General features: G+C 45.3%; 1 protein-coding gene and 1 long non-coding RNA gene across 3 annotated transcripts; one reads left to right on the top strand and one right to left on the bottom strand.

The window, feature by feature from the left end:
• Positions 1-1,127: 1,127 nt before the first annotated feature.
• Positions 1,128-4,162, bottom strand: LOC147343464 (protein FAM90A15-like). 2 transcript variants are annotated; one of them, XM_086381054.1, is made up of 3 exons: positions 4,034-4,162; positions 2,897-3,002; positions 1,128-2,360 (listed from the first exon to the last, which is right to left on the bottom strand). In XM_086381054.1, exon 3 carries the CDS (start codon positions 2,349-2,351, stop codon positions 1,653-1,655), a length of 699 nt encoding a protein of 232 aa, XP_086237180.1. In that variant the 5' UTR covers positions 2,352-2,360; positions 2,897-3,002; positions 4,034-4,162; the 3' UTR covers positions 1,128-1,652. The 2 variants fall into 2 exon arrangements, with proteins under 2 accessions (XP_086237180.1, XP_086237181.1); XM_086381055.1 differs by lacking the exon at positions 4,034-4,162 and adding an exon at positions 3,404-3,653 and having other exon boundaries at positions 1,537-2,360.
• Positions 4,163-21,218: 17,056 nt separating this feature from the next.
• On the top strand, positions 21,219-21,842 carry LOC147343463 (uncharacterized). Its single transcript, XR_015156402.1, has 2 exons — positions 21,219-21,354; positions 21,499-21,842. It is a non-coding gene; the product is annotated as an uncharacterized LOC147343463 (long non-coding RNA).
• The last annotated feature ends 3,519 nt before the right edge of the window (positions 21,843-25,361 follow it).

Genomic DNA, 25,361 nt, shown 5'->3' with positions numbered 1-25,361 from the left:
CTGAGCGAGGGTAGATAAGTGCCTGGTTGGTCAGGGAGTTCTCCAACCACTCATGGTGGCCTCTGCTGGCCCATGTTGGTCCAGGAACAACAGTCCCTGACACTTGCCTGTAGCCCTCTGCTGAGATACTCAGAAGCCTGCTGTCTGGACTCCCAGGGTTCTGGAGGAAGAGCTGGCACAGGGCACCTGAGGATGAGGGCTGAGCTGATTCTGGGGCTTCCTGTGGCTGTAGGCACTCCACAGGCTGACCACATTCTCCAAGGAGGGGACTGACACGGGGGCATTGTTAAGGTGCATAAGTGGCCCTGAGGATCTGGGAGGCCCTGATTCTGTGTTTTTCATAAAGTCCTCCCAGGCTCCTCTTTCCCCTCCATTACAAGATCTGTCTTGAGTCAAAATAGTATTAAGATGATCATCAAGGCTTAGAGATAAAAACCACACACAAAATGTTTTCTATGGTAAAACGTTATTAAAATTCAAACTTTTTCATTGGTAAATTTTATAAAATTTGTGAGAGACAGTATATCAGTCCTACCAAAAGTATCATTCAGAAGCAAGGTGGAAACTGATTCCAACTAGTTTTTCATACCAGGATGACATAATAGGGCTTCCCTAGTGGCTCAGTCTGTAAAGAATTTGCCTGCAGTGCAGGAGACCTGGGTTCAATCCCTGGGTTGGGAAGATCCCCTGGAGAAGGGCACGACAACCCACTCCAGGATGCTTGCCTGGAGAATCCCCATGGACAGAGCAGCCTGGTGGACTGCAGTCCATGGGGTCCAAAAGAGTTACACACGACTGAGCCACTAAGCGTAGCATTCCAGGATAACAAAATCACATGATACATAATAACAAAATCAAAAATTTCCTGATGAGCATAAATACAAAAGATCTTAATAAACTATTAGCATATTACATTCAACAGTATGTAATTATATATACATATGAAATGGATCTTGACCTATTGCTGATTTGATTTAGGGCAGAAGGAAGGCCCTGCACGGTCTGGGTGCAGGGCCTGCCTGACCAGGGTGTTGAATGTGACCAAATGATCTTTCTACATCTCTTGAGAGGACTGTAATTTTTCTTGTTTATTCTGAAAACACAGAAAGAAATATTTCAAAGCAAAACTTTGTAGTAACATTTAATGACACTTGATAAGCACAGCCATGGGAATTTTCCCCACTGTGATTTATAGTGCAAGACTCCACAGAGACCACTAGACTTCTGTCAGGACAGGGCGTGGCTGACCTTCTGCAGAGCAGAGTCAGGCTCTTTAGGCAGGTTCCAAATGTTCAGATACAGATACTACCATCCAACACAGACACTACCATCATCAACTACAGATACTACCATCACTTCCTATCTACACAATGGTTGAAAGTCACTCCTAGAATTTGCCTCAATTACTCATACTAGTTTTAGGTTGACAGCTTGACATTCGGTTGGTTGAGTGCCATGGGACAGACTCGGATTCCATGAGGAGACAGGGCAGTGTGTGCAGCTGTGTGTCCCCAGGGTGGTCCAGTCTCACTGCTGTCTCGCCCACCAGGGTGGGGAGTCCTGCTTCACCGGGAACAGCTGCTCCCTCTAACACCCAGCCCACCCGCCAGAGTCACAGTCACGTCAGGGCACCAGGCACTGGAGGATGAGTCTCAGTTGCCACTGGTGTCTTCGTCCCAGTCACTTTCTTCTGAGGAAGAAGACACCTGGAGGTCATCATAGAGGGTGCTCGGGGGCCCGGGGACAGCGTGTCCATCTGGCTCCTGGTCGACGGACGGGCTCTGAGCAGGAGGGGCTGGCCGCTCCGCAGGCCGCAGAGACGGGGGCGCCATGTACCAGCAGCTCCAGCAGCCTTCGCCGTCTCTCAGGAAGAGCATCCTCAGAGGCTGGGCCGGGACGCGGATGATGGGTGGGGGGTCGGCTGCGGAGACGGCGCACACACTCCCGGAGGGAGATCTGTCCGCTGGAGGCTGGAGGTCAAAGTGCTGCCCCTGAGCAGGTGTCTCCATGGATACATGGGCGGCCACTCTCAGTCCACGTCCAGCTGTGCTAGGTGGAGGAAGGAGATTCAGGAAGGCCCCCAGATCTGCTGTCGGAGTGCTCTGTTGGGGAGTATGGACGGGGCTGAGTCTAGGTTTCTTTGGGGGGTTCACACGTGTCAGGCTGGGGGTCTGCACACATCTCTTGCCTGGAGCCTCAATGCGGCCCTTGGAGGCCGGGGCCAAATTCCTGTTGATGAGAGGCACCGCAGGGAGGCTGGATTTCACATCATCTCTCCTCGTGGGTGACCCTCTTGAGTGATCTGTTTCCTGGAAGGATTTCCTCTTGGATGTGTGGATAAGCACAGGCATGTTTGGGTGCTGTAAGAGAAGACCACACACAGAGAGGCCAGGTGTGAGAATCTTCTTTCCATTCAGTAAAACATCTCACAGGCATTAATTTTATATGATAAGATCCTCAACATCAGGATGCTCATGTGACCTTGATACATTTATATATCCAAAGGCAAATGGAAATGTTCTAACAATGTCTCTTGTTAAGTAAGGGGAAGCAAGTGTTTGGTAGACCTTCTTCTCCAGACTGTACACAGATTGGTGATTTGCAGGCGCCTTGATGGCAAAATGAGTTTTCATGTCCAGTTTTGGAGGATGAATCACAATTTACAGACTCCTGTTCTAACTTAAAGGATTCAACTCTGGAAGCTGCTGATAAAATCACTTCCATGTCCCTGCCAGCATCTCACCAGACATGAGTGTAAGAATGCAAAATCAAAGCACCATGAAAAATGGCCTCTGAAAAATAAATGATGACTTTGGTCAGGAAAGAACATGACCGTTTCCTCCCACAGACAGGACTAAGGCCAGTGGATTAAAGAGGGGGCCCAGCAGAAACTGACCCTCAGGCAGAGGCCAGGCTCCAGCTCCTCCTTCCAGCTCTGTGGCTGCCGACTGTGGGGCTTCCTGGGAAATCGCTTTAGGAGCTTCCTCTGTTGCTCCTCTTTCCTGCAACACAAACATGTCAAGTGTCAGAAATCCAGTGTCCTTGCCACAGTTGGGACTATCGGTGCTGTGGCCCAGCCCCTTTTCTAGTTTGGGAGAGACACAGGACCTGAACCCCTCTGCCTTTGTGCAGATCCCCCCACCCCATGTCCTTCGCCATCTCCAGAGACCCCTCCAGGGCTTTGAGGCTGGTCAGCTGCAAATTTGTGAGTGTTCCACACTCTCCTTAGTGACTTCAGGGCCTAGTGTAAGCTCCCGAGTGTGGCCACTGAGGATGTGGCTCCTGTCTCTGTCTCCCCAGTTTCCCTGTCCTTTCTAGAGATGGCTCAGCACAGTGTCGACAAGGAGAGGAACCTTCTCCAGATTACAGCACAGACCTTGTGTCCCACCTCCTTGCCGCTCACCTCTGCCTTTCCTCCTCCTCTCTCTCAGCCGTGTTAGGGGTCCCTGGGGTCGGTGGGTCCTGCAGCTTCCACGCCAGGTTCTCCTTATCGAATCTGGACCCAAAGGGCAGGGGGACCAGTGCCCCTTGCCAGCGCTTCATGGGGCACCTGAGGCTCCTTGCTGTGTGCCCAAAGGCTCCACAGTCCTTATACTTCTGGAGGAGAACCAGGCCAGTGAGTCATCAGAAGCCACAGGCACGAGGCCAAAGGGAATGAAAGGACGGATGGAGAGTGTTGCATGCTGGTTCTGGAGAAAGAACGTGGTCCCTCAGGTGCCAGGGTAGTTACAACCTTGTGATTCCCAAAGCCCTCATCCGGAGCATCAGAGGAGGAGGGGCTGGCGGTCTAAGGTGAACTGTAAGAGCCCCACTGAAAGATCTGGATGAAGCCAGGGCAGACATAACCCCGAGGAGCCCCAGTGGTCCCTCCCAGGCTCTGAGTGGCCCGATCTGCTGGGGAGGGAGGTCCAGGCAGCTATCTTTGGATGTGAATGCACTAATGAGTTATGGACCCAGAATATTCCAGGTCTAAACCCTGTCTCCGCAGTCCATGCCACCCACAGATTCCCTGCGGGTCCACGCCTCCACTCACCATGGAGTCTTTCTCCTGTGGTAGGGGAGCCATCTGCCTCCCAGGTCCCGGCTTTTGCTTGCTCACTTTCTGGTCTTGAAAGAGTCAGCAGGCTCTCAGCCATCCGTAATGACCAGCCATCTTCCACACCTACTGGAGATTCTCCTCAATCTTAATTTTTGGATCTCCTCTGTGAAAAGGAAGAAGAAACTGTCATTTTGATGCAGAGACACAGAGACATCCCTGCCTTATCGACCCCAAATGGGGATCATGACATTGGGACCAGGTTTCTGACAATTTGACTTCTCCTGTCCAGATTGTTCTCTTCACAGAAAGTGAAGAAGAACTAAAGAGCCTCTTGATGAAAGTGGAAGGAGAGAGTGAAAAAGTTGGCTTAAAACTCAACATTCAGAAAACTAAGATCATGATAAATGGGTAGGGAAACAGTGACAGATTTTATTTTGGGGGGCTCCAAAATCACTACAGATGGTGATGGCAGCCATGAAATGAAAAGGCACTGGTTCCTTGGAAGAAAAGCTATGACCCATCTAGACAGCATATTAAAAAGCAGAGACATTCCTTTGCTGACAAAGGTCTATCTAGTCAAGGCTATGGTTTTTCCAGTAGTCTTGTATGGATGTGAGAGTTGGACTGTAAACAAAGGTGAATGCTGAGGGATTGATGCTTTTGAACTGTGGTGTTGGAGAAGACTCTTGAGAGTCCCTTGGGCTGCCAGGAGATGCAATCGGTCCATCCTAAAGTAATCAGTCCTGAATATTCACTGGAAGGACTGATGCTGAAACTCCCATTCTTTGGCCATCTGATGTTAAGAACTGACTCACAGGAAAAGACTGGATGCTGGGAAAGATGGAAGGCTGGAGAAGAAGGGGACGACAGACGATGATATGGTTGGATGGCATCACTGACTCAATCGACATGAGTTTGAGTAAGCTCCCAGAGGTGAAGATGGACAGGGAAGCCTGGTGTGCTGCAGTCCACGGGGTTCAAAAGAGTCATACATGATGGAGCGACTGAACTGAACTGCCCAGACATTTCTATATTCTCCTCTGATTGCTGACACACAGATTAGGACCCAGACTAACATGCATTTGGATTTGCATCCTCAGAAGACTAAATTTAGAGATTTGGGTTACATGTATCACAATCTAGGAGATAAAAGATCTGCCCCCATGTACACAAACATTTGTGCTAGGGGTAAGCTACACTTAATATTGAGGAATAGGCATTTGAAAATCAAAAATAAGTGCGATTATTTGGAAAACTGGGCTCTCCCATTCGACATCAGGGAAGGCAATTATCAAGTACAAACTCACTTCAAATTATCTTCCTCTCTACTAGCTTAGATGATTCACGGCTGAGGGTCTGTTTCCTGGAACTTTTGTCCTCAGCGTCTCATTTGTACCTAGCTCATGTGAAATACATGTTTCAACTAAGGATGAACAAATAATGTTTTTGGATTTCAATAGTATGCATATTCAATGGAAATCGAATCAGCCAGACAAAGAAAAACAGTTGAGATGTTATTATTCTCCAGAACATGGAGAGACCTTAGTGCTATGATGCTGATGAATTAAGTCAGAGGCTGAAAGCAAAGACAAGAGGACTTCCCTCCTGGGTAGAAAAGTGAGAGCAAACAAAGAAGGAACAAACCAGAACAGTGACAAACACAGCAGAGACAAAGGTAACACACAGATGTGAGAACAGGCAGCACACAGTAGGGAGGATGCTTCCAGTATCCACTGGATCACCATAAAAGCAAGAGAGTTGCAGAAAACATCCTCCTTTGCTTTATTGACTATGCCAAAGCGCTTTGATGGTGTGGATCACAACAAACTCTGGAAAATTCTGAAGAGGTGGGAATACCAGACCACCTGTACTGCCTCCTGAGAAATCTATATGCAGGTCATGAAGCAACAGTTAGAACCGGACATGGAACAACAGACTGGTTCCAAACCAGGAAAGGAGTATGTCAAGACTGTATATTGTCACCCTGCTTATTTAACATACATGCAGAGTGCATCATGAGAAACACTGGGCTGCATGAAGCACAAGCTGGGATGACGATTGCCGGGAGAAATATTGATAACCTCAAATATGCAGACGACACCACACTTATGGCAGAAATTGAAGAACTAAAGAGCCTCTTGATGAAAGTGAAAGGGGAGAGTGAAAAAGTTGGCTTAAACCTCAACATTCAGAAAACGAAGATCTTGGCATCTGGTCCCATCACTTCAAGGAAAATAGATGGGGAAACAGTGGAAACAGTGGTAGACTTTATTTTGGGGGGCTCCCAAATCCCTGCAGATGGTGACTGCAACCATGAAATTAAAAGACAATTGGTCCTTGGAAGAAAAGTTATGACCAAGCTAGACAGCATATTCAAAAGCAGAGACATTACTTTGCCAACAAAGGACCATCTAGTCAAAGCTATGGTTTTTCCAGTAGTCATGTATGGTTGTGAGAGTTGGACTCTCAAGAAAGCTGAGCACCGAAGAATTGATGCTTTTGAAATGTGGTGTTGGAGAAGACTCTTGAGAGACTCTTGGACTGCAAGGAGATCCAACCAGTCCATCCTAAAGGCGATCAGTCCTGGGTGTTCCTTGGAAGGACTGATGCTGAGGCTGAAATTCCAATCTTTTGGCTGCCTCATGTGAAGAAGTGACTAACTTGAAAAAACCCTGATGCTGGACAAGATTGAAGTCAGGAGGAGAAGGGGATGACAGAGGATGAGATGGTTGGATGGCATCACAGACTCAACGGACATACACGTGTGTGCTGGGAGCTGGCATATTGCATATTGAGTTCATATTGCATATTGAGTGCAGCACTTTCACAGCATAATCTTTCAGGATCTGGAATAGCTCACCTGGAAGTCTATCACTGCCAGGAGCCAGCGTGAGGAACTCTGCCTGTGGCAAAGGTCATGAGGAAGGAGGCTCGGCATACGCAAAGGCGGGATCAAGCCTCTGGAATCCCCCTGGAAATTCTCGAGCATCTACCCCCAAAACCAGAGTCTGCCTACTTTCTGCTTTGTGCTCTCACCTACACCTCTGACTTTATGGGGGGCTGTCCCCCACTACCTCTGTCTGAAAAAAAGAGTTAACTTACAGCTCCAGTTAATAAAGTTCCTGGGTGTGATAGTGTTTCAACCTACAAACTCCTTTGGAAGTCCTCTAGCCTGCCTGAATAGGTTGTTCCGGCTACATGTGATTGCTCAGAGCCTCCCAACTGTGAGAGGCAGGAGATGTTCTAAACTGTCTAAATACAGACTCCTTTGAGCAGTTAAAAGATTGATTAGAAATTGTATTGGTGAAGGGTTTTTCACTTGTTGGGCCAATGTTTGCTGCTAAGTCTCCATATCCCTTACCTGCTGTGTCCCTGGCAGTGTTTGTAACCTTGGACCCTTGAGTTAATTCTTTGTCTTGTTATAGCCCATCACACCTTTGCTCTGTAGGAATACAACTTTATCTAATACTTTTGGAGGGTGGCGCTTGACTAATCACCTTTAGAGAAAAATAAGTTTTCTGAAGAAAGGGTCTTAAAATGTTAACAGGCCTCCGGGCCAGAAGATGATGCAAATCACCTAAACTTTTGCATATGATAAGTTTGCAGGAAGAAAGCCTGGCTTACTGCATGACTCTTCCCCTTCCCCCATTATCCTCTATGCATAACTTAAGGTATAAAAACTACTTTGGAAAATAAAGTGCGGGCCTTGTTCACCAAAACTTGGTCTCCCCATGTCGTTCTTTCTCTCACTTTCTGGCTGAATTATTCAGCCTCTTTTCTCCACTGAATTTCTTCACTGAGCTATCCTCATTCTATTACTCTTTATATCTTTGATGAATATTTAAATAAATAGGTCGCCGATGCCGTCTCTTCTTCGAATACCCTGGATCAGTCAGGGCTGGACCCCGGCAGGTGGCGCCCAAACAGGCTAATTCGAAGGTAGGTACCTCAGAAAAAGTGTTGAGAAAGTGTTGAATTTACGGGACGGATAGGCCCCCATCCAGGGTGCCACGGACCCCCCTGTAGGACAGACAGGGCGAGTAGTGGTGGGAAGTGTTAAAGAGGTTTGAGAGAAAACCCGTTTTTTATTGAAAGTGTTAAAGGGGTTTGAGAGAAAACCCGGTTTTTATTGAAAGTGTCAAAGGGGTTTGAGAGAAAACCCAGTTTCTAGAGTTAAAAGGTTGAAAGAAACTTGATCTTTGAAAACTAAAACTATATCTTCTACTATATTTAATTTTCTGACATGGGTAACACTGAATCAAATGAAAGACAGTTCTTTATAGGAGTAATTTTGCAGTTATTAAGTAAGAGAGGAATCAAAGTTAAAAAATCTACCATTCAATCATTTTTTTCATTTGTACAAGAACAGTGTCCTTGGTTTCCAGAAAAGGGTACTGTTAATTTAGAGACTTGGGTGAAGGTAAAAAAAAAACAACTAAAAACTTATCCTATAAATATGATTTAAAATGTTCTGGACCCTCGTCATGAGGCTGTGGGATAGCCTATGGGAGAGGCTATAGCGGTGGATGGTAGTGGGTCTCCACCTTCTGCGCAGATCATATTTTCTGCCCTTGACGAAGGAAAGGAGGGAGACTGTGCTCTACCACCCGAGGAAGGAGAGGGCTTACAGGACGCTGCGGCTGGGCTCCCTGACAAGCCCCCTCTTCCTCTATACAAATCTTTAAAAATTTATCCAACAATTTCTGATTTAAGGAGACTACCCCACCTCTGCTTGCACCTCCCAGGGCCTAAGAATTCCCCAGTTTACATCCAAAGTCTCCCAGAGCATTGCCTAAGGCTGAAAAAGATAAAAAAGATTTCTTTTAAACAAAAGAACTTTTAAAAAATACACAATATACAGAGCCTGCTCCTTGCAGAAAACCCCCTCAAGGGGGCCTCACCCAGGCGAAAAAAAAAAAAGAGAGAGAGAGAGAGAAAAATAAAAAGAAAAAAAAAGTGAAAAAGAAAAAAGGAAAGAAAATAGAGAAAGAGCTAAAGAGTGTAAAGGAGAGAGGAACAGAGAAGGAAGGTATCAGGGAACGCATCAAGATAGAGAAAGGAAGAAAGGAAGTTAGAAAAAGAGATACAGAGAGAAAGAGAGGGAGGAGGGAAGAAAAAGAGAGAAAGAGGGCAAAGGGAAAGAAACGAAGGAAAGAGAAGGGTAGCGAAAAAGGAAGGGGGAGAGAAAAGTGAGAAAGGCAGGAAGAGAGGGAGAGAGAGAGAGAGAGAGACTGTAAGAGATGCTGCGACCAGGCACCCTGGAGAGCTCCCTCCCCCTCTGCGCAAACCTTAAAAAAAAAAAAAAAAAAAAAACTTATCCACCACTTTCTGATTTAAGGCCATCGCTGCCGCCTCCGTTTGTGCCTTCCAGGGCCCAAGAGTTTCCCACTTTGCCCCCAAAGCCTCTCAAAGTGTTGCCTAAGCCTGAGGAAGATAAAAAGTTTTTTCAACTGTGGAGCTTTTAAAACAGACTGCATGAACAATATTCAGAGCATGCTCCTGGGAGAAAACCCCCACAGGGGGGTCTCACGAAGGCTAAGAGAAAACTAGAACGGTAAGGGGATTTAGCAACAATATTAACCCCTGACGTGCTGGTTGCTCCGATTCCAATGGGAGTGGCTGGCCCCCTGCCTTGTAAGATTTGTGCTGAGACATAGTTCGCTTTCTTTTCAAAAAATTTCGGTGGTGCATGGTGTAGTAGATTCTGATTATATTGGAGAAATTAAAGTTTTGATCTCGCCGCCTACCAAAACTGTGCAAATTAATAAAGGTCAAAGAATAACACAGTTTTTGCTTTTACCTTATCAGACAGGAAAAAACTTGACTTCTCAAGCTAAGAGCCACAGAGCATTTAGATCTAGTGATCTAGCCTTTTGGGTGCAGGAAATTACAGCTCCAAGGCCTTTAAAAGATCTTTTAATTCAAGAAAATAAAATGTCAGGGCTATTAGACACAGGAACAGATGTCTCAACATTGCTGGGAAAGACTGACCCAGCTCCTGGCCAACATATACTACTGAAAATGAGTTGGTGGGATTAGAGAAAGTGGTATGCGGGGTGGAAATGCTGTAGAGAAAAAGGTGAGGGAGAGTTTAAAACCTTGAAGAGTAGTGAGTTCCCCAAGTATTCAAGCAAAGATTAGATAGTTGCTTGTCATCTAAAAAGCTATAGACCAGATTTAGTTACAAAATGATAACTGGAGAAGCCTATAAAGATGTGCAACACCTCTTTACTTGCTTCTCATATTTAGGTCTGCCAAAACTTTTGAAAACTGATAATGCCCCTTTGAAGCTGTGGAGAGATTGTTTACTAACTTTAAATGATTTCCAAAAATTATTAGGGAACATTAATTGGATACGCCCACATTTAAAACTGACTACTGCAAATTTAAAGCCTTTGTTTGATTGCTTAAAAAGCGATCCTAATTTCAGTTCTAAGAGAAAGTTGACTAATGAGACAGAGCCGGCTCTTGTTAAAGTAGATGAGACTTTAAATGATCAGTTAATTAGGATTCATATTACCAGAAGATGAGATTTAATTACTCTTGCCACAAAACATACACCTACAAGGTGCTTGTGACAAAAAGACCCATTGGTTCCATCTACCAGTGACCCCAAGAAAAGTAGTTTTATCTTATCCCAGCTCGGTGGCACAATTAATTATAAAAGGAGGAAAAAAGAAGTGTGGAAGTTTTTAGAAAAGAAGTAGCAAATATAATAATTCCATTCAATAAGGATCAACTACAAGTCTTTTACAAAATAGTGATGATTGGCAAGTTGCCCTGATAGAGTTCAGGGGTCAAATTTTATTTCATTTGCCCTCAAGCCCCCACAGTAGTTAAAAGTTCAAAAATGTTAGATTGGCAGTTTGAGGATACCTGTGGAACTTTCCAACCCTATGTAGTTCCTACGGTTCCCTTTACCCTATGGGGGAGGGACCTGCTGTCTCAAATAGGAGATACTCAGAGAAGGGTTTTCGCAATTTCTTAGTTATCAACAGGAGGTACAATTAACAATACTTTATATATTGTTATAAATACATAATATAAATATATTTGCCTAATTACAGTTTGCCTAATTAGGTATGGATATAATAAAGGTATACCTAATTCTATTTATAGATCCATACTTAATTTGTATATAAATTAACATGTATACTATATATGCATATTATATATATACTGTATAATTAAATATATATTGCAGTAATATAATGTGTGTGTGGCTGATATTAATTGGTATGGATTGATGTGCTGTGATGATATATGTTCTATATACTGTATAATTATATTGTGTATGTGTGACATGTATTATTGCAGTACATTGGTTTGTGTTGGTTGGTATTAGCTGTGTACATGTTGTATTGCTGTAATATATGTTAATTAATATATTAATTATAAAGATTAATTCAAGTATATTGATTTATATATATAATATGTCAATAAGTTTATACTTGTTGCTATATATAAATACATATATAAATACATTTTGCATTTAGGTATATCTGTATACCAAACTGAGATAAGGAGGTTATACATTTATTATTTAAATTTATACAGAGACCTAAACTAAACATTAGACCTAAATTAACATATCTCTAAATTTATGTTGTTAAAATGTAAATTTTAAAAATTAAAAAAAAATTAAATTGACAACTGCTTGACAATTCCTTTGCCATAAAACCCCCATTGATGTAATTGGGGTAGCCAGTCAAAAAATTGGTTTTATGGCAAAACGGCCCCCTAGAGTGGGTCCATCTTCCTGCTCAAAGTAAAAAAGTAGCAGCTTCTTATCCAGGATTGATATCTACTTTGATATTAAAGTAAAAAAGCAGAGCATTGAATTATTTGGTAAAGAGCCATCAGAAATTGTAATTCCATATAATAAGGAACAACTTGATGTTCTTCTAATGTTTGAAAATTGGCAGATTGCTATTGGAAACTATTTTGGTCAAATTTTTGCATCATTTGCCTTCACATGTTTTGCTGAATTTTATATCCAGACATCCAGTTATTTTTCCTGTCGGATGTAAACAATCTCCTATTCCAAATGCTCAAATAGTTTTTACTGATCGGTCAGCAAACGGTAAAGTCTCCATAGTTACTAAAAATCACCAAAAGGTTTTAGAAACACAGGAAACTTCAGCTCAAAGAGCTGAAATAACAGCAGTCATAGAGGCTTTTGCTATGTTTGCAGATGAGGAATTTAACCTTTATTCTGATTCTCAGTATATTGTCAGGTTGTTTCCACACATTGAAACTGTGGTTTTGCCTGAAAATAAAACTACCATATTTCATTTGTTAACTAAATTACAGCAACAAATTTGGAAAAGAAATACAATATTTTTCACTGGACACATTCGGGCTCATTCCGGATTGCCCAGCCTTTTAAATGCCTTTACTGATTTGGCTGACTTGTTAACCAGAAATAAAATGGCTACTGTGATTGAGGAGGCCAGAGCCTCTCACTCACTTCATCATCAATATGCTACTGCTTTAAGATATCAATTCCAAATTCCCAGAGAGACTGCTTGAGAGATTGTGCGTTCTTGCTTACACTGCCCCACTGTTTATAATAGTCTACCTATGGGAGTTAATCCTCGCGGTCTCAAACCTAATGTACTCTGGCAAATGGATGTAACTCATGTTTATTCATTTGGAAAACTGTCCTTTGTTCATGTAACTGTAGACACCTTTTCTCACGTTATTATTGCAACTGCTCGTACAGGGGAAGCAATTAAAGATGTAATACAACATCTCTTTACTTGTTTTTCATATTTGGGCCTGCCAAAAGCTTTGAAAACTGACAATGCTCCTGCTTACACTTCTAAGTCTTTTCAGGAATTTTGTATAAAGTTTCAAATTAAACATAATGCAAGCATCCCTTATAATCCTCAGGGACAGGCCATTGTTGAAAGAGTGCATCAAACATTAAAAATCCAAATTCAAAAACTAAAAGAATGGGAGTTTAAGTATAGTTCTCCCCATCAAATCTTGCAATGTGCTCTTTTCGTAATAAATATTTTAAATACTGATTCAGCCGGAACTACTGCAATGCTTCACCATTGGTGCCCAGAGGAATTGAATGCAAAACCATTAGTCAAATGGAAGGACCTCCTCTCAGGACAATGGAAGGGTCCTGACCCATTATTAACTAGTGGTCGAGGATGTGCTTGTATTTTCCCACAGGATGCAGATTCTCCAATTTAGATCCCAGACAGACTGATTCGCCATGTTGCAGTCCCCCAGACATTCGGTTGCCCCATTGCTTTGATCACAAAAGAGGAGCCCACCGGAAGGGGAGGCAAGTTTAACATCGAGATCCCCGCGAGACCGACGGGGCTGCTGCAGCACGAACTCCAACCAGAAAATAATTCTACTTATGCTGTTTTGGCTTGTCTACCCTCTCCTTATGTTTTTCTCTTTACCAACGATTCTGGAAAACTTAATGTACATATGACTTTCACTGGTGGACCCAATGTAGTGACTTGTGAACAATGTATGCTCTCATCTTGTTTAAACCCTCAATGTAATGTTTGCTCCTTTGTAGTGTTACAACATCCACCTTATCTTATGATGTAACCACTTATTGATATAACTATAGTCTTGCTGTGTTACAACAACTACAAGATTTAATGTGATCACGACGATTTGTGGGCTTACTTATTTTAGGAATATCAGCTTTAATAGCAGCAATTACTTCTGTTACTGCGGGAGCAATATCATTGACTCAACAAGTGCATACTGCCCAATATGTTGATACCATGTCTAAAAATGTTTCTTTAACTCTAGCAACACAGGAAGCTATAGATAGAAAGTTGGAGATGAGGGTAGATGCCTTGGAAGAGGCAATAATGCATATTGGGACTGAGTTACAGGCTTTAAAAGTGAAAATGGCTCTGTCTTGCCATGCTGATTACTGGTGGATATGCGTGACATCTTTAAAGGTAAACGAGACAGATTAAATGGGAAAAAAATTACAAATCGTATTTCAGGTGTTTGGAACAACTCTGACATTGGCCTGGACTTAGGAAAACTTCATAATCAAATACAGACCCTGGAACACTCTCGACTGGATTTTACCGCCGCTGGAGCAGCTAATGATTTTTTTCACACTTTCTCTAACTTCATTTCAGGAAAAAACATCCTGTATAATATCCTTGTGTATGTCACTGCTGGTGCTTTAATTTTGCTTCTCATAATCATTCTTCCTTGTATTGTCAGGATTCTTCGGCAGAACATTCAGAAGCTCGCGACTGAGCTGCATCTGGCTGTTTTAAGAAATAAAAAAGGGGGAGATGCTGGGAGCTGGCATATTGCATATTGAGTGCATATTGCATATTGAGTGCAGCATTTCACAGCATAATCTTTCAGGATCTGGGATAGCTCAACTGGAAGTCTATCACTGCTGGCAAAGTAATATCTCTGCTTTTCAATATGCTATCTAGGTTGGTCCTAACTTTCCTTCCAAGGAGTAAGCGTCTTTTACTTTCATGGCTGCTGTCACCATCTGCAGTAATTTTGGAGACCCCCAAAATAAAGTCTGCCACTGTTTCCCCACCTATTTGCTATGAAGTGATCGGACCAGATGCCATGATCTTCGTTTTCTGAATGTTGAGCTTTAAGCCAACTTTTTCACTCTCCTCTTTCACTTTCATCAAGACGCTTTTTAGTTCCTCTTCACTTTCTGCCATAAAGCTGGTGTCATCTGCATATCTGAGGTTGTTGATATTTCTCTCGGCAATCTTGACTCCAGCTTGTGCTTCTTCCTGCCCAGCGTTTCTCATGATGTACTCTGCATAGAAGTTAAATAAGCAGGGTGACAACAGACAGCCTTGATGTATTCCTTTTCCTATTTGGAACCAGTCTCTTGTTCCATGTTCAGTTCTAACCGTTACTTCCTGACCTGCAAACAGGTTTCTCAAGAGGCAGGTCAGGTGGTCTGGTATTCCCATCTCTTTCAGAATTTTCCACACTTTAATGTGATCCACACAGTCAAAGGTTGTGGCAGAGTCAATTAAATAGAAATAGATGTTTTTCTGGAACTCTCTTGCTTTTTCGATGATCCAGCAGATGTTGGCAATCTGATCTCTCCTTACTCTGCCTTTTCTGAAACCAGCTTGAACACTTGGAAGTTCACAGTTTACGTACTGCTGAAGCCTGTCTTGGAGAATTTTGAGCATTACTTTACTGGCGTGTGAGATGGGTACAACTGTGTTTGAGCGTTCTTTGGCATTGCCTTTCTTTGGGATTGGAATGAAAATTGACCTTTTCCAGTCCCATGGTCACTGCTGAGTTTTCCACATTTGCTGGCATATTGAGTGCAGCACTTTCACAGCATCATCTTTCAGGATTTGAAATAGTTCAACTGGAATTCCATTACTTCCACTAGCTTTGTCTGTAATGATGCTTTCTAAGACATACTTGACTTCACATTCCAAGATGTCTGGCTTTAGGTGAGTGATCACACCATCGGTGGCCCAGAGGAGCTACCCAACAGCCAAGGAGTGGTGGCTGCGCGGATGCAGGAGGGCCGAGAGGAGGTACTCCACCTTCAAGGTCAGGGGGGTGGCTCTGAGGAGATAGCCCTCGTCCAAGGTAAGGAGCAGCAGCTGCAATTTCTGGAGAAGCTGTGAAGTCATAACCCACGTTCAAGGTAAGAGAGACCCAAGGAAGACAGTAGGTGTTTCCAGAGGTCATGAGAGGGCAGACACACAGAAACCACAATCACAGAAAACTAGCCAATCTGATCACATGGACCACAGACTTGTCTAACTCAGTGAAAATAAGTCATGCCCTGTGGGGCCACCCAAGACCGGAGGGTCATGGTAGAGAGGTCTGACAGAATGTGGTCCACTAGAGAAAGGAATGGCAAACCACTTCAGTATTCTTCCCTTGAGAACCCAGTGAACAGTACAAAAGGCAAAATGATAGGACACTGAAAGGGGAACTCCCCAGGCTGGTAGATGCCCAATATGCTACTGGAGATCCGTGGAGAAATAACTTCAGAAAGAATGAAAGGATGGAGCCAAAGCAAAAATAATACCCAGTTGTGGATGTGACTGGTGATAGAAGCAAGATCGGATGCTGTAAAGAGCAATATTGCATAGGAACCTGGAACGTCAGGTCCATGAATCAAGGCAAATTGGAAGTGGTCAAACAGGAGATGGCAGGAATGAACATCGACATTCTAGAAATCAGCGAACTAAAATGGACTGGAATGGGTGAATTTAACTGAAATGACCATTGTATCTACTCCTGTGGGCAGGAATCCCTTAGAAGAAATGGAGTAGCCATAATGGTCAACCAAAGAGTCCAAAATGCAGTACTTGGATGCGATCTCAAAAACCACAGAATGATCTCTGTTTGTTTCCAAGGCAAACCTTTCAATATCAGAGTAATCCAAGCCTAAGCCCCAACCAGTAACGCTGAGGAAGCTGAAGTTGAATGGTTCTATGAAGACCTACAAGACCTTTTAGAACCAACACCCAAAAAACATGTCCCTTTCATTAGGGGACTGGAATGCAGAAGTCGGAAGTCAAGAAACACCTGGAGTAACAGGCAAATTCGGCCTTGGAGTATGGAATGAAGCAGGGCAAATGGTGATAGAGTGGGTTGCCATTGCCTTCCTCATATTCGAACAGCTGACTCACTGGAAAAGTCCCTGATGCTGGGAAAGATTGAAGACAGGAGAAAAAGAGGGTGTCAGAGGATGGAATGGCTGGATGGCATCACCAATGCAATGGACCTGAACTTGAGCAACCTGGGGAGATGGTGAGGGACAGAGAGGCCTGGTGTGCTGCAGTCTATGGGGTCACAAAGTGTCGGACACGACTGGGCAACTGAACAACAACATGACCCATTATCATCATCCAAATATCAAAGTACTAAATTGTACACCTGAAAGTAATATCCTGTAGGTCAATTGTACTTCTACTTTTTAAAAAATCAATAAAAAATAAGAGGTTTAAAAACAAATCAAAAAGAAAAAAACAGAACCCAAGAAATGAATGAACTTTATAAACTGGATTGTGTCCCCTCCCCCAAATTCATATGTTGAATCCCTCACATTGAAGAGACCAGAATGCGACATCCCTGATGGGGGATCTAGTGGTTAAGACTTCACTTTCCCATGCAGAGACAGCAGGTTTGATCCTTGGTCAGGGAACTAAGATCTCACATGCTGCAGGGTGTGGCCAAAAATTAAAAATAAATAAAGATTGAAGAGACCAGAATGGGGCTGTCTATGGGGAAGGGACAGATAAAACACTGATTAGGTTAAAGTCATCCCCTGAAGGTGGGTCCCTCATCCCAGCAGACTGATGCCCTTAGAAGAAAAGCAGGAGACCCCAGAGCCTAAGGAGGGGCAGGCCAAGAAGGACGCAGTAGGTGAGTGGTGTCCACACTCTAAGGATGGCAGCCTCAGGAGTAAACAAACCCACCTACACCTTCATCTAGAAACTTCCTGCCTCCAGGACCGAGCCTCTGGCAGCAGTTGGAAACTTTTTCATGCTACCTGCTAAGTCGCTTCAGTCACGTCCGACTCTTTTGGACCCCATGGACTGTAGCCTGCCAGGCTCCTCTGTCCATGGGGATTCTCCAGGCAAGAACACTGGAGTGGGTTGCCGTGACCTTCTCCAGGGGATCTTCCGAACCCAAGGATCAAACTAGAACGTGCACCTCTAAATTCAGCCTGGGGGAAGGTGCAGTTTCACATCAAACCCCTCAGGATATATTTTCCATTTCTCTGACCCAGAATGATCTGGTTCTCACTGGCTTCTCCTTCCCAGGAGAACTCGTGTCCCAAGGACGCACAGGTACAGTGACAGAGGAGACTGCCCCATGTTTTTTACGGTCTTCGAGCTGACAGTCGGGTTTTCCCACAGTCAAGTAGCCAAACAGACCTATTAGCTTCAAAGAGCTGGAGGAAGGTGAGCTCTGTATTACATTCATCATTAAACAGCCTCCAGGAATACCAGCAACTGTATTTTTTCCCCTTTGACCATGTGTAAACGAAAGGTCTGTTTCTTGGGTGGGTAATTATGGTAGCACAAGTTTTAAAGTGAAGTGAAAAGTGATCTCAGTCCAGGCTCACAGAGGAGGATTATACTGTCAAGGGCAGAGCAAGGTCACCAAAGGCAAGGGCACGATTTTTACGTTCTTTGCAATTTCGCGTTTCATATAATAAGGTCGCAGGATTGTTGTATGGAATGACAGTCATCCTCACACCTGGGGTTTCTGCCCTGAAGTCTCCACCCTAGCAAGAATGGGGCCACTTTTCCCCACTAAGAGGAGCAGCTCAAAACTGCTGCATCAGGCAAAGAGCCCAAGACACTTCCTTTGGGCAGGTCTGTGGGGCCTCACCCGGCTCCGGTCAGGCGCCTCCACCTGCAAGGAAGCAGGTGCCCCTGGGTCCGGAGAAAAGCAGCTCACCTCTGTGAGGGTGAAGGGTCAGTGCAGGAGGGAGAGGTCTGGGTATGTCTGCGTTCATGCCTCTGGCTTTCTGGAATCTGCTAGAAAGTCTCTTAGTGAGCATGTAGATTTGTAGATAAGTTTCCTCTAAGCAGCAAAGCATGTTTCTGGTCAACTGATGTGTGGACCACAGTGGGGCATATCTGAGGGTGGGCTAGGTTGGGCCCCGGGCCTGCCCTGGATCTCTGTGCTCTGAGGCCTCCCCTCCCACGTCAGATGAAAGCATCTGGACACTAGGTTCATATCACAGTGTGGTTTGGAAATTAAACCAGGAAAAGTGAGGGGTGAAAATCCTTTGTAAAGTCCTTCTATAGGATAAAAAAAAAAAAAAGACTCAAATAACAGACCTAGGCTGCTGCAGGCCCCTAGATCCAGTTTAACAGGTTTTTCAACTCGCTCTAGAGATTGCAGACAGCAGGGTCCAGAAAATGGACAGAAATGTCTGTCAACCTCTTGTTTTAAAAGTCTGCAGGTGGCCGTGATCAAGGCCTCACACAGAACCAGCCTGCAGGCCGACTGAAGAGGTCAGTGCCTAGTGTCCCCTGGGCCAGTGTAGACAGCCAGTGACACACACTCAGCAGGGGGAAAGAAGCCTGGGATTGGAAGGGGAAATTACACACACACACACACACACACACACATATTCACACGCACACAGAGACATCTGTGCATGTATACCTACACTCACACACATACCTGTGCACACATGCATGCGCACGCAGGCACACATACACACCTGGAGCACACAGATATCCGTGCCTGTATACCCACATGCACACACACACACACATATTCACACACACACAGCCCTGCACACAGAGACATCTGTGCATGTATGCCCACACTCACACACATATCTGTGCACAGATGCATGCACGTGCACGCACACACACACCCACACACCTGGAGCACACAGATACCCGTGCCTGTACATACACACACACACACATGTGCACACACAAACACATGTGCACACACACACACCTGGAGCACACAGATATCCGTGCCTGTATACCCACATGCACACATATACATATGTGCACACACACACATGCATACACCCTGAACTTACATTTTTCTGTTGAATAGTAGCAGGGCTGAGGCATCTCTCATGGGAATCTGTTTCCACTCAGCTGGATTAGGGTTACTTAGTCTACTTTCCGGAGAAGGCAATGGCACCCCCACTCCAGTACTCTTGCCTGGAAAATCCCATGGACAGAGGAGCCTGGTGGGCTGCAGTCCATAGGGTTGCTAAGAGTCAGACAGGACTGAGCAACTTCACTTTCACTTTCCACTTTCATACATTGGAGAAGGAAATGGCAACCCATTCCAGTATTCTTGCCTGGAGAATCCCAGGGATGGGGGAGCCTGGTAGGCTGCAGTCTACGGGGTCGCACAGAGTCAGACATGACTGAAGCGACTTAGCAGCAGCAGCAGCAGTCTACTTTCTGGGCCACCACTCAACCCGGGGAGCTTTCAGGACTCAACCTTTAGATTCAGTTGAGTTTGCCTGTCTCAGTTGTGCAGGCAAGGGGGTGTCCTTCCCAGGGCCTGTGTTTGCGGGGGTGGGGGAAGGGGGTCTCCTCTCTGGCCAGACCCGTGTCCCTTCTTCCCTGTCGATCATTCTCTGGGTCCTGGTGACCCCAGAGTTACTGATCACCAAGAAGAAAGCGCACTGTCTCCGTGAAGGAGCGCAGGAGACCCTTGGGGTGATGCGTGGTCTGGAGGGTATGACAAAAGGGAGGGGGTGCCAGCCAAGACACCCGCACTCCTGTCCTGGCCCATCCAGAGGGACTTTCAGGAGTCCTAGGACTCTGTCCCACCTGGCTCTCCAGGTTGCTGTGGATGTGTCTTTGTTCCAGTAGGGGGAAAGGACAGGACATAGTTTATTCAGCTAGTTTATTTGGCAGTTTAATTTATAAAAGTAAGTATTAGTCACCTGTCACAGGAGCCTCTGTCTGTGCTCTTCCCAGAGCGCAGGAATATTTGGGGCACTAGGTTTCCTCCAGGGAAAGTGAGTCACCTCCAACCAGGGCAGGACTCAGCTTCCTGCCAACATCAATGCTGGGACGCAGCTCTAAGAAAATCCTGGGCTCCAATTGCCTGAGGCTGCGAACCTCAGGCCCTGTTGTTTCTCCTACAGCCTCTCACTCCTCCCTGTGACGGGCTGCCAAGGGCCAGCGGGAGAGCGGCTTCCCACCAGGATACCGCATTTCTGCTGCTCTGTCTAATCTCTGAACGCAGCTCTGTCCAGAGAGGCAGACGGTCCCGCCCGGAGCAGCCCCAGCCCTCAGCCCCTGTTCCAGGGGACTCAGCCCTTGTCCTGCGGGGCCACCACGAAGGGAGGCTCGGATCTCCTCTTGTTCAACAAAAACGCGGCCCAGGACCACACCCCCGGAGGCTGGAGCAGAACAGACCCGGCGAGACCTCCCTGACGGCGGAACCGCGGTCCAGACAAGTCTATGGCCTTCAAACCTGACATCTGGGAATCCATCAAGTCCCTCAGTCGTCTGAAATACGTTTCCTCGAGGTCCTGAAGAAGAGGTTTTGGCAAGTTGGAAAACGGAGACTGGAACAGTCAGAGAGCTGGCTTTGACTACTGAGAAGGTCCTGTGCCAGAAGGTGCCAGCGGCCCTGGAGCCCGCCCTGCCGTGCACGCCACGAGGCGGCGCCGGAGAAGGGACCGGGCGGTCCACGTTCCGGGCGTCAGGCGGGACCGGACTTCTCTTGAACGCGTCTGCAAAGAGCCTGGACAAACGGACTGTTAACGGAGAGACGCAAGTGCTCACTGACACGGCGGAGTGAGCGCCAGGCGGAACTTGAGATCTGCGGTCCTCTTTTGAAAAGTGCGAGAGGCGGGCTCTGTACATGGGGGGACCGGACGGGGTGGGCGCAGAGCCGCGGGGTCGGCCAGACGCCCCGGACGCGGGGCTCACACACTGCGGGCTACCCGGCAGCCCTCAGCTCCCCTCGTCCTTTTCTTGGTGCAGTGGAGCCTGGCTGTTCACTGGGAAGAGCAGAGAGCAGGAGAGGACTCGGAGACTCACATCCAAACCCACAGGGACGACTTGGCTCCGGAGAGCAGGCTCCGCGACCAGACCTGCGCTCCGCTCCTGTGAGATGGGCGCGCTCGGACCTGCTCCCTCCCGGACGGACCTGGGGGTGCCTGGGGCTCCGGGCGTCCTCCTCACAGGATGGCGCCTGAGGGACAGGGCTGGGGGGCGGAGGTGACCCTGCGGCTGAAGGGGCTTCAAATACACACAAACATATGGAATCCCAATATTCCTATTTCCTAGCTTTGGTATTTCTCAACATTTTACAAATTTTTCACTTCTGTACTTGTCATGTCTTTCTCTCTCTCTTCTTTTTCTTTCTTTTTTTTGACTGAAATGGGAAGTGTTTACTCTTTAATTTTCATTTATGTATTCATTTATTTTTTAATTGGACTGTAGTGGCTTTACAACCTTGTGTTAGTGTCTGCTGCTGCTGCTGCTAAGTCGCTTCAGTCGTGTCCGACTCTGTGCGACCCCTGAGATGGCAGCCCACCAGGCTCCCCCGTCCCTGGGATTCTCCAGGCAAGAGCACTGGAGTGGGTTGCCATTTCCTTCTCCAGTGCATGAAAGTGAAAGTGAAGTCGCTCAGTCGTGTCTGACTCTGAGCGACCCCATAGACTGCAGCCTACCAGGCTCTTCCGTCCATGGGATTTTCCAGGTGTTAGTCTCTACTGTTGGAGAAGGCGATGGCACCCCACTCCAGTACTCTTGCCTGGAAAATCTCATGGGCGGAGGAGCCTGGTAGGCTGCAGTCCATGGGGTCGCTAAGAGTGGGACACGATTGAGTGACTTAACTTTCACTTTTCACTTTCATGCATTGGAGAAGGAAATGGCAACCCACTCCAGTGTTCTTGCCTGGGGAATCCCAGGGACGGTGGAGCCTGATGGGCTGCCGTCTCGGGTCGCACAGAGTCGGACATGACTGAAGCGACTTAGCAGCAGCAGCAGTCTCTAATGTACAGCAAAGTGAATCAGCTGCATGAATGCATGTATCCCTTCTTTCCTGGATTTCCTTCCTACTGAGGTCACCACAGAGCATTTTCCCTTTCTTTTTCTTTTTGCTAGACTGTTTTGAAGCAAATCCAGGGTACCCTGTCATTTCACTGCTCAGCCCTTCAGTGAGCTTCTTTAGCTGATGAGGCCCTTTCTCTTCCAACATAACTGCCACATTGCTGGTACCTTAATCAAGTCTATAAGAAGCCTCTGATATTACCCAGTCCATATTCAAACTTATCTGGCCCTCTCAAAAATGCTTTCTTGTAACTGGTCTCTTTGTTACAGAATCCCAACAAAGCCCACCCATTGGTTGTTTTGCCTCTTTTCTCTCTAATCCTTTCTCCTCAGGCCATTGTTTTTGTAAACAAAAAATAGTTCGTTTTTTCTGTGCAGCATCTCATGTTCTGACTTTGACTTATTGCTTCCTTGAGCACTTGTTTTACTTGTTTCTCTAACTTTTGCATTTCCTGTAAATTGTTGGATGTAGAAACTTGATTAGTTTCAGGTTCAACTGCTGGTGAACCCTGAGGAAACTCAGGAAGGAAACAAGAAATATCCACTATCTAGTAGCCATCAGACTGCAGCCACCCCTGATAGTGCAGCTTGAGGAAACTCAGGATGAGAAAACACAGGATCCTGGCCCAAGAGAGCCGAGGAATGATTTCAATGAGCCCAAACTCTTGGATCTTACCATACCTAGAAAAGTGCTAAATTCCTTAACTGGAGATATCGGTTTTTCTTTTATTACCAGTAACCTTTTGTTCTCACTACGTGTTGTTATCGCAAAAATTCCTGTATATCCTGGCATATATACTGGGTTCACCATTTCCTTTTCCAACAGTTTTATCTGAGAGGCTCTCTCCCTAAAACTACCGGCCGAATAAACATAATTCTCAACTTTTAGGTTGTGCATTTTTTTTCAGTGGACATGCTTTTGGCCAGAATATTTCTTGGGTGGTGGTGTGCACTTCTCTGAATCACAGTAGGAGGTCCATGAACTTAGAGTCTTGTAAGCTTACAGTGAGGACAAGGTTGATCATTGAGTTGAGTTGGTCTCAGCCTTAATTTTCTATCATCAAATTCCCTGCCAGGCTTTCCAGTGCATGTTTTAAAGCCATCCAATGACATTGTTTTAGTTCTATGATTTCATTCAGGGGTGAAAATGGTGATTTTCCAATTCTATTATCCATTCTTCATTTATTAGCTGGAATTTTCTATAAATATTTCACTCATATAATGGTTGTTTTTTGACTGCAGCCATGAAATTAAAAGATGCTTACTCCTTGGAAGGAAAGTTATGACCAACCTAGACAGCATATTAAAAAGCAGAGGCATTACTTTGCCAACAAAGGTCCGTCTAGTCAAGGCTATGGTTTTTCCAGTGGTGATGTATGGATGTGAGAGTTGAACTATAAAGAAAGCTCAGTGCTGAAGAATTGATGCTTTAAAACTGTGGTGTTGGAGAAGACTCTTGAGAGTCACTTGGATTGCAAGGAGATCCAACCAGGCCATCCTAAGGGAAATCAGTCCTGGGTGTTCATTGGAAGGACTGATGTTGAAGCTGAAGCTCCAGTATTTTGGCCACCTGATGCAAAGAGCTGACTCATTTGAAAAGACCCTGATGTTGGGAAAGATTGCAGGCAGGAGGAGAAGGGGACGACAGAGGATGAGATGGTTGGATGGCATCACCGACTCAATGGACATGAGTTTGGGTAAACTCTGGGAGTTGGTGATGGACAGGGAGGTCTGGCATGCTGTGGTTCATGGAGTCACAAAGAGTCAGACACGACTGAGTGACTGAACTGAACTGAATGGTTGTTTACCCTAAAATACAGTTTCTACAAGAAGGGCAGAATAAATGCTTAATCTTTTCTCTTATATACCAGTTTCCAGAGTGATAAGTTGGCACCTTAACAAACTCCAAGTGTAAATAGTATTGTTTTTTAAGTATCAGTAGGACCTCGTGGATTTTTCTATATTTGGTGTTTAAAATATAATTTACTGTTATATTTTTGTGTATTTAATGTGTTTATATATTATATATTTAATCAGTTATAGTCATAATTCTCTGCCAGGATGGAAAATGCTCCATCCTAGCCTAGGGAGTCCCTCTCAGATTGGAGCCAGTGTTCTCTGGACATTCACCAGCCTTTTGTAGCTTCTCTACTATCTAGCACGATGAGACACCAGACTCATCTTGTCCATCTCATGCTCCATACTTGGAACCTGCCACTTCTATAAGACATTGTGGTTCTTTCTAGTGGCAAAGGTAACGACCCATGGCCTGTGTGCTAGGGGTGCTCATTGCTACTTCACTCTCTCTGCATTTGTAGGGGTGGGGCTGAGAGATATACACTTGTTAAGAGGGGAAAAGTCCGGATTTTATACTAATACATCCAATTCAAATTTAAGGCTATAGGATTTTAATATAACCTTTTAATTTTATATGAATCTTTTCTTACGTCAAAACTCTTGGTTCTAATGATGTTTCTCATCTTCCCCCCAACCTGACTTTCATCTTGAGAAGCTTCAGATGGACACACAGGCAAGATTAGTACAGTGCGTATTCGTATATCCTCCCTCTGGATCCACCAGTTGTAATCGCTTTGCAAATTTAATTTGCTTTGAGCAATTACAGAGGAAGTTGCCAGCTTTGTGACATTTCAGCCAGCCCTAAATGCTTCAGCTCATACCTCCTAGGAACAGGCCATTCTTCGGCAAAATGTCAGTGCAGGAAACAACTCAGATGCAAATCTCGTAGATACTGCTCTGAGGAGGGGCACTGATCATGGCGTGTTCAGATT

The sequence above is a fragment of the Bos grunniens genome, chromosome 27 (genome assembly GCF_055505025.1).
Source record: "Bos grunniens cultivar Pamir isolate PY7600 chromosome 27, Bosgru_T2T1.0, whole genome shotgun sequence".
Lineage (NCBI taxonomy): Eukaryota > Metazoa > Chordata > Mammalia > Artiodactyla > Bovidae > Bos > Bos grunniens.
The sequence above is the reverse complement of the archived record's forward strand: the minus strand, read 5'-3'. Positions and strand labels throughout refer to the sequence as shown.